We start from the raw sequence: 12,864 nt of genomic DNA on the forward strand, positions 1-12,864 counted from the left end.
ATAATCGTACTTTATTGACTACTGGTGCCATAATTTCCTTAAGCATTTCCCCACAGTGGCCCTTGTATGTCATATTTAAAATTTAGGTTAAAAACTAACAATGCAACTAGGACCCCGATTTATAGGACTTTCCCCTCACTTTGGGTTACTTTTCAAACATACATCCCTCCATGTGCACTTACTGGGAGGAAGGATGCAAATACCATAAAAGAAACATAGCCTGTAAACCTTTTTATTTTTCCTGAATTGGCCCTTATGCAGAAAATAGCTGCTCCCCACTGAGGCGCTTGGTTGGACTGACAGGGTTAAGATCTCTTTTTTACCGATGAGATTCAATGACTTTAACATGATTGTGCTAAAAGCCTCCCGACTTGTAAGAAGCTTACTGCAGCACGCTACGCTACGTGAAGACGTGCACTCCTGGTGAGCTAATCGTGGTGGTCAGGCTGTGGCGGCCATACAGGTGTGGGGAAGGGAGAACTCTGAGCAGGCTGGCAATGCTCGCCATTATCCTGGTAGACAGGCAGATATGACTGCTTCTTTCTTCCCTTGGCCCCTCGAACTGACCCAATCACAAGTACTTTAATTCACAGAGATCCCCTTAAAAGCAGCAGGTCCACCAGGCATGGTGGCGCGCGCCTTTAATCCCAGCATCCAGGAGGCAGAGGTAGGAGGACCACCAAGAGTTCAACTCTCTGGCAGCCAGCCACACCCAGAATCATTAAACTGGGATGGCAGACAGCCGGTGGGGATGGATGGGGTTCTGTGGGAGATGGTCCAGCTTTAGGCCCAGGCCAGCGAGACAAGCCCATCCACTGTTGTGCTCAACTGGAAATAGGGAAATGGTTCTGCTGATGTTTCTATTCTGAAACTCCCCAGAGAAGGCGGGCAATAAGTGAGTGACAATAACAGATTGTGCTCTGTCAGCGCAGGCATTTCTTTGCCCCCAGAGAATTGATTTTTAATAACAGTGCAGGTGACATGTGGCAGGAGTTGTCGCTGACATGGGTGTTTTGTGGACTTCAATAAATCACATCAGCCCAGAAGACTCCGGGAACGGCCCAGACTTGTTGGGTGCTATTTACGGATGGCTGAGACCGGGAAGAGTCCCGGGGCTCAAAGTCGGGAGACTGGACTCTGCTTCCTCCTGACTCTTGGAGCTGCACAGTTACTTCACCAGCCATGCCTCAGTTTCCCTATCTTTAAAATGGGCATTGTCCTCTTGAGCTTAGAGCACTGTTGCAAAAGGTGAGGAGAAGGCATAGCTAAGCATTGTCCCATTAAACATGTGGATCTCTGCGGTAGTAATCATGGGCTAGCGAATAGAGAAGCTGACAGACTTAGGTGAGAGTATCTGGCGTCCCTGCATTCATGAGAGGATTCAATCAATAGTCCAGCACCTTTCCTTTCTAACAAAATAGGTACAAGGGATTGTACTTAGTGCGGTAGTTCAGGTCCAAAAGGCAAGCACCACATGTTCTCTTACATGCACACCCTTGCTTTGGATTGTAGATTTGTATATTTAAGTTGGAATAAGTGTCTGCAGAGGCCAGGACTGCTAGAAAGAAGCCACTGGATAGGGGTGGAGATGTGGAGGGTAACGGCAGCACGTACGCGATATGAAAGCACAGGGAAGAATATGGTGGGAAGGCCTAAGTAGGGATGGGGTTGGGGGGTTATTGGGAAAGGTGGAGATGTGAGCAGGGAGAGTTAACCAAAACTAAGAACCTATGGAAAAGCCATATGGAAACTACTACTTTGTAAGCTAATAAAAACATAATTTAAAAATACATTCATAAAATAATTAAAAATACAATAATATGAAATACATAATTTTAAAAAACAGTTTGGGGCTGGAGAGTTTGCTCAGTGCCCATAAAGCCTAATGACCTGAGTTAGATTCTCCAGTCCCCATGTAAATCCAGATGCACAAAGTGGCACATGCATCTGGAGTTGGTTTGCAGTGGCTAGAGGCCCTGGTGTGCCCACATTCTCTCTCTCTCTCCTGGGTGTGGTGGTGCACAACTTTAATCCCAGCACTTGGAAGGCCAAGGTAGGAGGATCACTGTGAGTTCAAGGCCACCCTGAGACTTCATAGTGAATTCTAGGTCAGCCTGGACAAGAGCAAGACTCTACTTCCAAAAAAATAAAGTTTGAATGAATACACCCCACATGGGTGGATAATGCTGTGCCTAGAAGCCATGCATTATCAGCTGAAAAATCCCAGTGTCAGGAGAGAGAAACATCCCAATGAATTGTTAGACAAAGAGGCTATACCGACCACTGCCATTACTTAAAGTTGTCCACCAGAACTGGATGGCAAGCGCCCATTGCTGAAGACACCATATGCTTTGGTTGCAGGACACTGAGAAATCAAGCTGAAACTGAGCTGGTGGGCAGCTTTCACAGTGCCAGAAGGTACGGTGCAGGAGAAGCCATCAACAGTCTTACCCAGCTGTGGACACTTGTGTCCTGTGTGCTCTGCAAGCAACCTGCTAAGCACAGTAGTATGACCGGTACTATGGGGCTAACCAAGCCCACTCCACCGGAGGGAAGTCATACCTCGTCCTGTCCCACAGATATGGTCAAAAGCCTGTGACTGGGGAGACGGAGGCCCTGGGAGGGGAAACCTAGAGCTTACACTAAACGGACAGGTTGTCAACCTGCCTCGTAAACATTTGTCTACACCCACGGATTGAGAGATCAGCGCCGGGTTCTATTTTGCATTGGGCAAAGGTGAGGCGGGGGATGCCTAGGTGGTCAAAGAACAAAGACAGATGAGGGCTCAGCTTTTGCTGGGACTTCTGTGTCACTCCTGCCAAGGCTCAGGGAACATTACGGAAGACGGGGCCAAAGGCTGCGACAGCTTGGGGACAGGGAGGAGGGCTGTGGAATGCTGTCTTCTGGACATGACGTGGCTGTCTCACTCACGACCTCACAGCCGCCATGGTTTCTTGCACAAGATTGAACCTGTCAACATTCCATCACGGGAGACACACACACACACACACACACACACACACACACACACACACGAGCCTCCACTCTTCCCAGAGGAGCTATTCATACAGTACATGACTGCTGGGGGCGGAGAAGCCATATTCTGCAGTGGTGTAGCCTCTGGCAAGTTGCCTCTGCTCCAGTAAATAATGCGCCCCCCCCAACCCTTGCATAGGTAAGCAACTCAGTGGGTCACACACAAAGTCAGGAACGTGGGTGCAGGATAGTTGGGAAGAAGGGGTGTAGTGCAAGGGGTGGGGCTAAGAAGAGGCAATGGTGGGATAAAATTAAAACATGATATACATGTCTAGGATGGTCAAAAATAAAATAAAATAAAATAAAATAAAATAAAATAAAATAAAATAAAATAAAATAAAATAGATGCATGGTAAGAAGGCACACGAGTTGGGTGGCCATGGGACCTTGTGCTTGGGGTTGTCTTCCGGCTCCAGCAAGGTATGACCTGAGAATAGTACTGAGTGAACATTTATGACGTGTTTGGTAGCGGCCAGAGCTGTGTTAAATGCTTCACAGGTAGCATCTCACTGAACCCTCCCAAGGCCCTGTGAGGCAATTACCATCACCGTGTGATTTTACGGGTGAGAAGCCGAAGAGTAAGGGGAGGGGCGAGCATTGTGTAGAAAGTGTGTGTGTGTGTGTGTGTGGAGGGGGAATCTGGGGTCTTCTAGCCTTTGTGGACAGCTCACTGGCCTTGATCAAGTGGGTTGCCTCCCTCCCAAGCATAGGGCAGAGCCAGGCAGGCAGTGAGGGAGGGGCCGGAGTGCATGCTGCACAGGGCACCACCAGGGTGGACACGACTCCTGATTTTCCAAGAGAATGTGAAAAATCCTGACTGGTTGGGGAAACCTTATGATATTTAAGTGGTGGCAACTTGGTAAAATGTTGATGCTTTTCAGGTTTTTAAAATAGCATTTTAAGCCGTGCATGGTGGTGCACGCCTTTAATTCCAGCACTTGGGAGGCAGAAGTAAGAGGATCACCATGAGTTCAAAGCCACCCTGAGACTCCATAGTGAATTCCAGGTCAGCTTGGGCTACAGTGAGACCCTACCTCGAACCCCCCCCCCAAAAAAAATCATTTTAGTTTTTATTTATTTGTTTGGGAGAGAGAGACAAAAAAATCAATGAACATGAACCAGGGCCTCTTGCCACTGCAAATGAACTCTAGCCATATATACACCACTTTTTGCTTACTAGGGACTAGGGAATTGAATCCTGAGTCATAAGGCTTTGCAAGCAATTACCTTTAACCACTGAGAAACCTCCTTAGCCGTGTTTTGTCTTTTTTAAAAAAATTTTTGTTCATTTTTATTTATTTATTTGACAGTGACAGACAGAGAAAGAAGCAGAGAAACAGAGAGAGAGAGAGAGAGAGAGAGAGAGAGAGAGAGAGAATGGGCTCGCCAGGGCCTCCACCCACTGCAAACAAACTCCAGACATGTGCGCCCTCTTGTGCATCTGGCTAATGTGGATTCTGGGGAATGGAGCCTCGAACCGGGGTCCTTAGGCTTCATAGGCAAGCACTTAACCACTAAGCCATCTCTCTAGCCCTCTTTTCTTTTTTTTTGTTTGTTTGCTTTCAGTTTTTTTTTTAATTATTTATTTATTTATTTGAGAGCGACAGACACAGAGAGAAAGACAGATAGAGGGAGAGAGAGAGAATGGGCGCGCCAGGGCTTCCAGCCTCTGCAAACGAACTCCAGACGCGTGCGCCCCCTTGTGCATCTGGCTAACGTGGGACCTGGGGAACCGAGCCTCGAACTGGGGTCCTTAGGCTTCACAGGCAAGCGCTTAACCGCTAAGCCATCTCTCCAGCCCTGCTTTCAGTTTTTTGAGTCAGAGCCTTGCTAGCTAGCTTGCCTCAAACTTACTATGTAACAGTCCAGGCTGGCCTTGAACTCATGATTCTTGTGCCTCAGTCTCCTGGGGTAAGGATTACATGTGTGTGTCATCACACCTAGCCCTAAAAGTTTGTTTTTTGAATAAGACTTTTATGCGCTAGACCATGGTCCAGTAAATAATGCTTCTGTCTCTTTGTAGAGGGGACCCTATTGTGTCACTCCTTTGAAGCCTGAGGGAGCACCCATGAGCAGTGAGCAGCCTGGGTCCCACGCCCCAGCAGTGTTCTCCAGAGGCAGGAGAGAGCCACAAACCCTAATCCTTGAGGGGGAAGAACAGGTTCACAGAGACAACGTGATTAGCTCAAGGTTCCACAAGTATGCTGGATCCCAGCAATGGCTGACTCTTGGGTAGACTCTACCCCACTGAGCAAATAAAGGTGCTGGATGGGAAGGCCCGGGCTTTACATAAAGGACAGTGGGATAGTGGGAAGCTCAGTGAACCTCCTGCCATGACCCAGGATCATTTCAGTCAACCCCAGGGCCCTGCAACTCACAGAACTCGGAGGGACCGCAGCCCGTTGAAGGCGTGGACAGGAATGCATCTCAGCCGGTTGTAGCTCAGGATCCTGTGGGAAAGGAGCTGTGAGCCTGCAGGCTGGCCAAAGTCGACATTGTGGACCCATCAAAGTAAACGATCCCTCCAATTTCCCAGGTTTTACATATTGACAAAGGCACCCTAACAACTGGAGAAGAGAATCTTCTCCCACCATCCCAGAAAGCTCAGTAGCTTCCGTTTTTCGTTCTTCCCCATGTCCCACTGCAGCTGGTTTTCCAACCAACATCATGTGCTTACAATGGGCAAAGCTAATGGGAAACAAATGGGTCCGAACAAAACGCAAGGGAAGGACATGCTCATATCCCAGAAGACATTCCAAAGGCCACAGCCTTCTTCAGAGGCAATTAGCTCCCACTTCCTTTGACTGCCAGGCAGGGAAGCCCTAACCTCCTTCATAGTTCTGATGAGTAAGATTTGCCCTTCACTGGGGGAGTCACAGCCCCGAGGATGACTAGGACACAGTTCCTAGGACAGACACTTACAGCCACTCTCGTGAGCGTTAAACACGGAGTGACGCCATACTCACAGCGTAGAGAGGTGGGACATGTTGCTGAAGGTGTAATTGGTCAGCATGCCGATGCTGTTGTTGCTCAGGTCGCTAGGAAGAGCAAGAAGGAGGTCGTGCTGTTTACTGCCGTTGCATCTAAGGCGGGCCATTCCTCACTGTACACATGCGTTCCATCTCTCCATTCCCCCACCCATTCACCCACCTATCTATCCATCCACCTCCTCACCTATCCACTCGCCCATCTACCTCTCCATTCATTCATCCACCTATACACCTACCCATTTTCCTATTTACCCACTTTCCTCTCATCTGTCAACTCATCCACCTACTCTCTCATCTGTCTATCCATCCAACCACTCACTTATTTATCTCCCACCCACTTGCCCAGCCAACTATCACCCACTCACACATCTACCCGCTCACACACTCATACATCCATCTACACACCTATGGGTCTCCTATTAATCCACTCACATTCTCATCTGCCCACTCCTCTGTCCATTCACCAAGCATCCATCCAAATGTTCATTTTTTTTTCATTCACACAGTTGCTTTTTCATTCACCCATTTATTTATTCATTTAACCACGCAATTAAATGTATAGTGAACCATTTCATTTTACTAAAACATAATATAGAAAACAGTTTCTCTTTATTCTAGTTGCATTTTTTTCCCCCCTGAAGAGTTCATCTTATCACTGCCCACCCACTTTCCTTCCCTCTGGCATTCATCCATTCCATCTTAGCAAAGTATGTCTGAAGAGGAGGAGGATCAAAGTAGGTAAGGGAAGTAGACTTCTGCCAACTAGAGCCTCCAGCTTCTCTTCAGGGACAAATTCCTAGAGCAGCAGTGACATCAGCTGTTCAGTGGAATCACCTGGGGAACTTTGATTATTTTTTTCTAATTTAACTTTCTTTTTCAATGATTTCAAACATGTATATAATGTATTTTGAGCATGCTGTCTGTATCAAATCTGGGTCGTTATTTCCCTCCTATCTCCACTAAGCCCCTTCTTCTCAACTAGTCACTCTTCTACTTTTCGTGTGTGTGTGTGTGTGTGTGTGTGTGTATCCCATTTAGTTTAATTAGGGTCACTTGCATGGCCATGCATGCGTGTTATTAACTGGGGCATGCCCTGTCCCTTATCCCAGACACCATTAGCTGTCACTAGCTACTTTGGGAGGGCTGGGTCTGGGGAGCTTTCAAATACTCCGATGCTTGGGTCCCCTAACTGTACATTCTGACTTAGATGCTAGAAGTGGGTGTGGCACTATTAAGTGACATCAGCTGCTGCTCCTCCTCGGGTGATTTCCCCAACCAGCTGAAGTGCATGACCAGAGCAGCTGCTCTCAACTGGGGTCAGTTTTGCTCCCCCTCGAGATCTGGCAATGTCGATAAGCACCCTTAGTTTTCACCCCTGGGTGAGGCTACACTGGCATCTGACAGAGGCAACAGATGTTGCTGAATGATCAGAGCTCTCCACAACCAAGCATTATCTGGTCTCAAATATCCAGAGCTTCAGGGCTGAGAACTCTTCATCTAGAAACTAGTTTCAGAGGATTTAGGAGCCAGGCCCAAATAGGTGGGTCTTCCATCTTTCATAGGGGGTCCTGAACTTTCCCAAGGAAAATGGCTTTTCATTGTGAAAGAACCTCATTATATCCAGCATGGACTGGCTCCCTTCTCCTCTAAGCAGACATGAGCATCTTGCAATTACCACTTGCCCAACAAACTCTCTTGCACCCTGCTAGGTCCCGTGGAGGCAAGGCAGGGAAGTGTTGAGAAGTGAGCCTCGCAAGCCTTGTCCGTGGCAGCATCGCTGCTTCCCATTCAAGGCTGTCCCCATCTTGAAAGATGTGTGGGTAGTAGCAGCTATTGTCAGAAGTGTCCTCAGTCTAAAGATCCTCTTGGGACATTTTCTAGGAGACTGGAGGAGGAAGACATGCCTTTGCATGCTTTTGGCAGACCTAAGTGTGGTCACAGCTTTTAAGAAGCTAGAGACCCAGGAGGCTCAGGAACTTGGCTTGGAGGCTGTAAGGTCAAAGCCTAATGGGAAGCCAAGCAGGAGGGTGGTTCAGATGGCCTACAGTTCCATGCTTTGCATATTTCTGCATGTAGGTCTTACTGTGTGAGTCCTGGCACGGTGACCTGGCCCCTTCCTCCCTGCTGCTTCTCCGTGTCCACCTGGGACGCAGTCTGACCAGCGCTATATCAGCCCATGGCACTGTTCTCTCTCCCTCCACATCAGCTCCCTGCGTTACCCCAGAAGGGAAAAACACATGCCACCCAGTGGTAGGTTCCTTACATCAGTGTCAGGTGTCGGAGGGTGGACAGCTCTCTGGGCACTGCAGTTAAGTGGTTTCCTTCCAGGTACCTGAAAGAGAGAGGTGCAGAGTGACCACACTGGGAAGGAGACACTGCGCACAAGGCTTTCAGGCTTGGCTGGCTCCCCGACTCATCTTTTCAGAGCTCTTTCTGTCCCCTCAAGCATATGTTCATTTGTCATTTATTTGTGTGATTATTCAACTTATAACGTTTTCCCCTCTGCTGAACAGGCAAGTTTCACGATGGCAGGGTTCTTGTCTAAAAGTGTCCACCATTGGATTCTAGCAGGGCTCTTTCCACAGTTGATGCCAAGTAAACGCCCAGGACACCGTCAATGAATCAAACACACACTTCATGCTGGAAGGTCACAATATCTCTCAGTAGCAGCAATATGTAGTCAAGGAGGCAAAGGTTCAGAGATGTAAAAACACTTGCCCAAGCTTACACAGCAAGCAAAGGGTTGTGGTATAGCTTGAGACGAGTTTGGAAATATACTTCTTTGCTAGCTAGTGTGTGTGTGTGCGTGTGTGAGTGTATGCGTGTGTGTATGCGTGTGTAAAATAAGAGAGTTTGGAGTCATTGGGGTAGAAGCACTCTGTGGGGTGGATAATGCTATGCCCGGAAGCTATAACTTATTACAGAAAGTTTTCAGAGCCAGGGAGAGGTAACTTCTAGTGATTAGTTGAGCAGGGAGACCTCTGATGCCCCTCCCCCTCCCACATAACAATACAGGCTATTGCCAAGGCTCTTGGTTGCCATCAGAACTAGATCATAAGACCCTACTGTTTAAGACACATGTGCTTAGGCTTCAGGACAGTGAGAAATCAAACTGGGGCTGAGCTAGAGGCCTCCTCCCTGTTTTTATTCTTTTTATTTATTTTTTTACTAATTTTTAAAACATTTATTTATATTTTATTTATTTATTTGCAAGCAGAGAGATACGCACACACAGAGAGAAATATGGGCACATCAGGGCTTCTAGCCATTGCAAACCAACTCCAGATGCATGTGCCACTTTGTGCATCTGGCTTACATGGGTACTAGGGAATCAAATCTGGGTCGTTAGGCTTTGCAGGCAAGTTCCTTAACCACTGAGCCATCTCTTCAGCTCCCCCCGTCCCTGTTTACTAGCAGTCATGACTCTGGAAAGAACCATGCAGCCTATTGGGGGAGAAAAGTGATCAATGGTCTTAACTAGCAGTGGTTCCGGCAAGTAGTACAGTTGGACAGCCAGGTCAAAGTACCGACTGTTGCAATGGTGGCATGTCTGTTATGGGGGAAACCAACTGCTCTTGGATGGAATTTGAAGTCCCTTCCATGGACAGAACTCATGCCTGGTACTGAAAACCTAGTCGAAAGCCTATGGATGGGGAAGTCATAAGCCCTAAGGGGGAAGCTACTACTATTACTTGGCTAAATGGATATAGTAAATGTCCACCAAATTGCCTCTTAAATATTTAGGTTTATGCCCATCTATTAATGCTACTCTCACTTTTGGTTGGAGAAGTTTCTCTCTTCAGATGACAGTGACCACTGGGAAGGCTGAAAACTCATCAAAGTGCTAAAGAAGTGACAGGTATTCCCGACCACAATTCCACACAGCTTTTACTTAGGAGGGTAGCTGTGGAACTGAATCTTAAGGGCTTGAATTCAACGTTGAGGATCTCTGATGTGCATGGGGAAACTGAGGAAGGAGGAACATGTCATCACTATGTGGAACACTGCTATGGTTCTCAGCAGGAGGAGCACATGGCTGAAGGGGGGATCAGGCTGCAGAGTGAGGGTGCACCCACAGACAGGGACACCTCATGGACAGGCAGACACTTGCTAGACTGACTTGGACCTCATGGCCTTGTACAGCTAAGAAACCTTCTAGAGACTCAAGTGTGACACAAGGGAAGGATGTCTCATTGTAATTATATGGTCTTGAATTACAAAGGCTATGATTATCCATCAAGGCAATTGTCACCCTCAAGAGGGGCCAGAGGGTAGTTGGTTTTTCACTCTTTCTGTTGTTATGAGGCCACTTTTTCAGGCATCCACTTGCTCAGGACACAACTGCAAAACCATGAAGAAAAATTTCCAGACCTGCTGGGTTTCTGGGTGAGTCTCCCTCCACACAAAGCTCTCAAGGGATCAACACATAGTCACTGCTGTTTGTCTGTCCAGTGCCTGCCTAAAGCTCCAGGAGTCTCTCTTCTGCTGGCCTAGTGTGTGTCAAGCTTTAATACACATTCACATATCGCCTGGGGTTGCTTTAACAAAGCCAGTTCATATCTGGCAGTTTGGAGAATCTTCATTTTGAACACGGTTGCTGCCACTGGGAAGCACAATTTGGGGGTGTTAGTACACTGCTTGGGGTCCATAAGACTCAAGTGGGATGATGCGGTAGAGCTGGGTTAAGACAAGACATGGGCAAGCTTGGCAAGTTGGAATTCATATTTCTTTCAATTAAGACCAAATAACTCTCTAGCTGTGGCCACCCTGAGGGATTCTTTGGCACAGAACCCTGGGATAGACTCAAGAAGGCCTCAAGTGGCCATGACATATTAGATGGGTTTCCTCTTGGTCCCTGGTACTTTCGAGTGAGCCTGTTAGGTGCCAGGGAAGACATATAGATGAGCCTGAGCCTAATTTTTCCCTCAGGGAGCTTGCTTGATAGGAGCTTAGCCATGAATACACTTAAAGATTTTGGTCTCAGGCTGAGAGACTAAGAGAACACATTTATTCATTCATTTACTCCTGCATTCATTCACTCACAAGTATTTATTGAATAGCCGCTACATGCCAGGTATTGCATACAGTGGCAAATAAAGACAGCCATGATGCCGACTTTGGGGGAATTGACGACGTAAGGGAGAGGAAGAAGGGGTGCATCCGTCAAGGAAGCACGCGATCAACTGTAGCCGGTGCTTTGGAAGGAAGGCGCAAGGGGTTGAAGGAGAGAATGCCAAGGTGTTCGAGGGGTCTGCTTTGATTTTTGTTCTGGTCTCTTGGAGACTAATGCTGGGAGACTCTGTCATTGACTCGAGCCATTTGCTTCTGTGTCTCTGGAGCACCCTGATGAATGGACACAGGCTAGACTACCGAGCAGGGCTCTGTCGTGTCTGTGAGGGGCTTGGCAGCCCTTCTCTGCTAAGCAGTGAAGTCGCCATGCCGCAGTGCCATGTCATCAAAGGGAAACCTAGCTGTTTCTCAGGCCTTTTAAGAAACCCGGAGACATCAAAGACAGCCACCAAGTTTTCTAAACAGGCAAGTTTCCATGACGTGCTTAGGACATTCATTCCCTCTGCTTGGGTCCTTGATTCAACAGAAGAAACCCCTCTTGGTATTAACGGATCTACTGCTTACCTGTCTGTTCTTTACAAGCAAGTGGCCAATCTGCTTTTGGCTCATTAGGAACTGTAATTATCCCATTGTTTATAAACCCCATGGGCTGCAGATGTCAATTACACCTATAAAATATATTCACAGCAACATGAGGTGTTTGATTATGACATTGCGCATTGCAACCTAGCCAGGCTGACACATGGACTTGCCATCAGGGCCCTTCCTGCACTCTGTGGTTCATCTCGCAGCCAATTCTCTTGTAGACTCTGGCCTTGTCCTTCCTAGGATGCCCAAAGAGTGGGTGGCAGGTCCCTGCTTACACTGGCCCCTCCTCTGCCTCCCTGTCTGACTTTCTCCTGTGACGCTCAGCTCATAGCCCCAGCATCTCCTCACATGCTCATGGATGACATTACAGTCTCCTGAGGCTCTGGGTGTTTCCTTCACCGAAGTTAACTCCTTTTTGACACCTTCTGTGTGGGTCTTTGATTCTGCTGACACGCTCATTGCAGCCTGCCTGCACACTGCCTGGCACCAGCGATGCCCAGGAAACATCACCCAGGCAATGGGAAACATCACCCAGGCAATGAAAACAGAGGGACTCCCTGTGGGGGAGGGGGCTGCGCTTGGCACAGCGGAGCCGGGCCAAAGCTACTTTGAGAACAGGATGTCCCCAGTGCCCTGGCATCGTGGCTTAGAAGATGCTGGATCAAAAGGCTTCACTTCAGCAATGCAGATGAGGCTGTGTGGGGAGCTGTCTTTGTGGGAAGCCCTTGATGAAGACTCTGAACTCCAGACTTTCCTATAGCTGCCGCTCGACCCCACGGGGACCATTCAGAAGCCTCCCCACACCCCATCTCTGTCCCCCAGCCTCAGAACCGCCAGAGCTTTTCCTGCAGGTCAACCTCCGCATTGACCTGAATTTAAATGTCCCCTTTCAGCACCGGCGGCACAAGTTCTCAAGTACACCTGCCTCGCATGAAAATCCACACACATAGGTCTCTCCGCATGGATATTCCTCATTCCTGTTTCAAGCTTCACAGAGCTGACAGGATTCCACAAAGAACTCTCTGTTCAACTGAGTGCTGATGGAGGGATAGGGTAGCCACCTTCCAGGGGACCCCACTCCAGACCGGGCTCTCCACGAGAGGTCTGGGTGAGGCAGGGACAGCCAGCAGTGACGCAGCTCAGGCTGGCATGCTGTCTACCTCATAGCTTGGTGACCTTG

At 48.2% G+C, this 12,864-nt stretch overlaps 1 protein-coding gene across 1 annotated transcript in view; it reads right to left on the bottom strand.

Annotated features, from left to right (window-relative positions):
- Slit3 (slit guidance ligand 3) overlaps nt 1–12,864 on the bottom strand; it is a 659,658-nt gene that overhangs the window by 55,547 nt on the left and 591,247 nt on the right. The window contains exons 21-23 of the mRNA XM_004661033.3: nt 8,290–8,358; nt 6,003–6,074; nt 5,415–5,486 (exon numbers count right to left, since the gene is read on the bottom strand). Coding sequence (XP_004661090.2) covers nt 5,415–5,486; nt 6,003–6,074; nt 8,290–8,358 — 213 coding nt within the window. The remainder of the gene's footprint in view (nt 1–5,414; nt 5,487–6,002; nt 6,075–8,289; nt 8,359–12,864) is intronic.

Source organism: Jaculus jaculus, chromosome 6 (assembly GCF_020740685.1).
Source record: "Jaculus jaculus isolate mJacJac1 chromosome 6, mJacJac1.mat.Y.cur, whole genome shotgun sequence".
Classification (NCBI taxonomy): Eukaryota; Metazoa; Chordata; class Mammalia; order Rodentia; family Dipodidae; genus Jaculus; species Jaculus jaculus.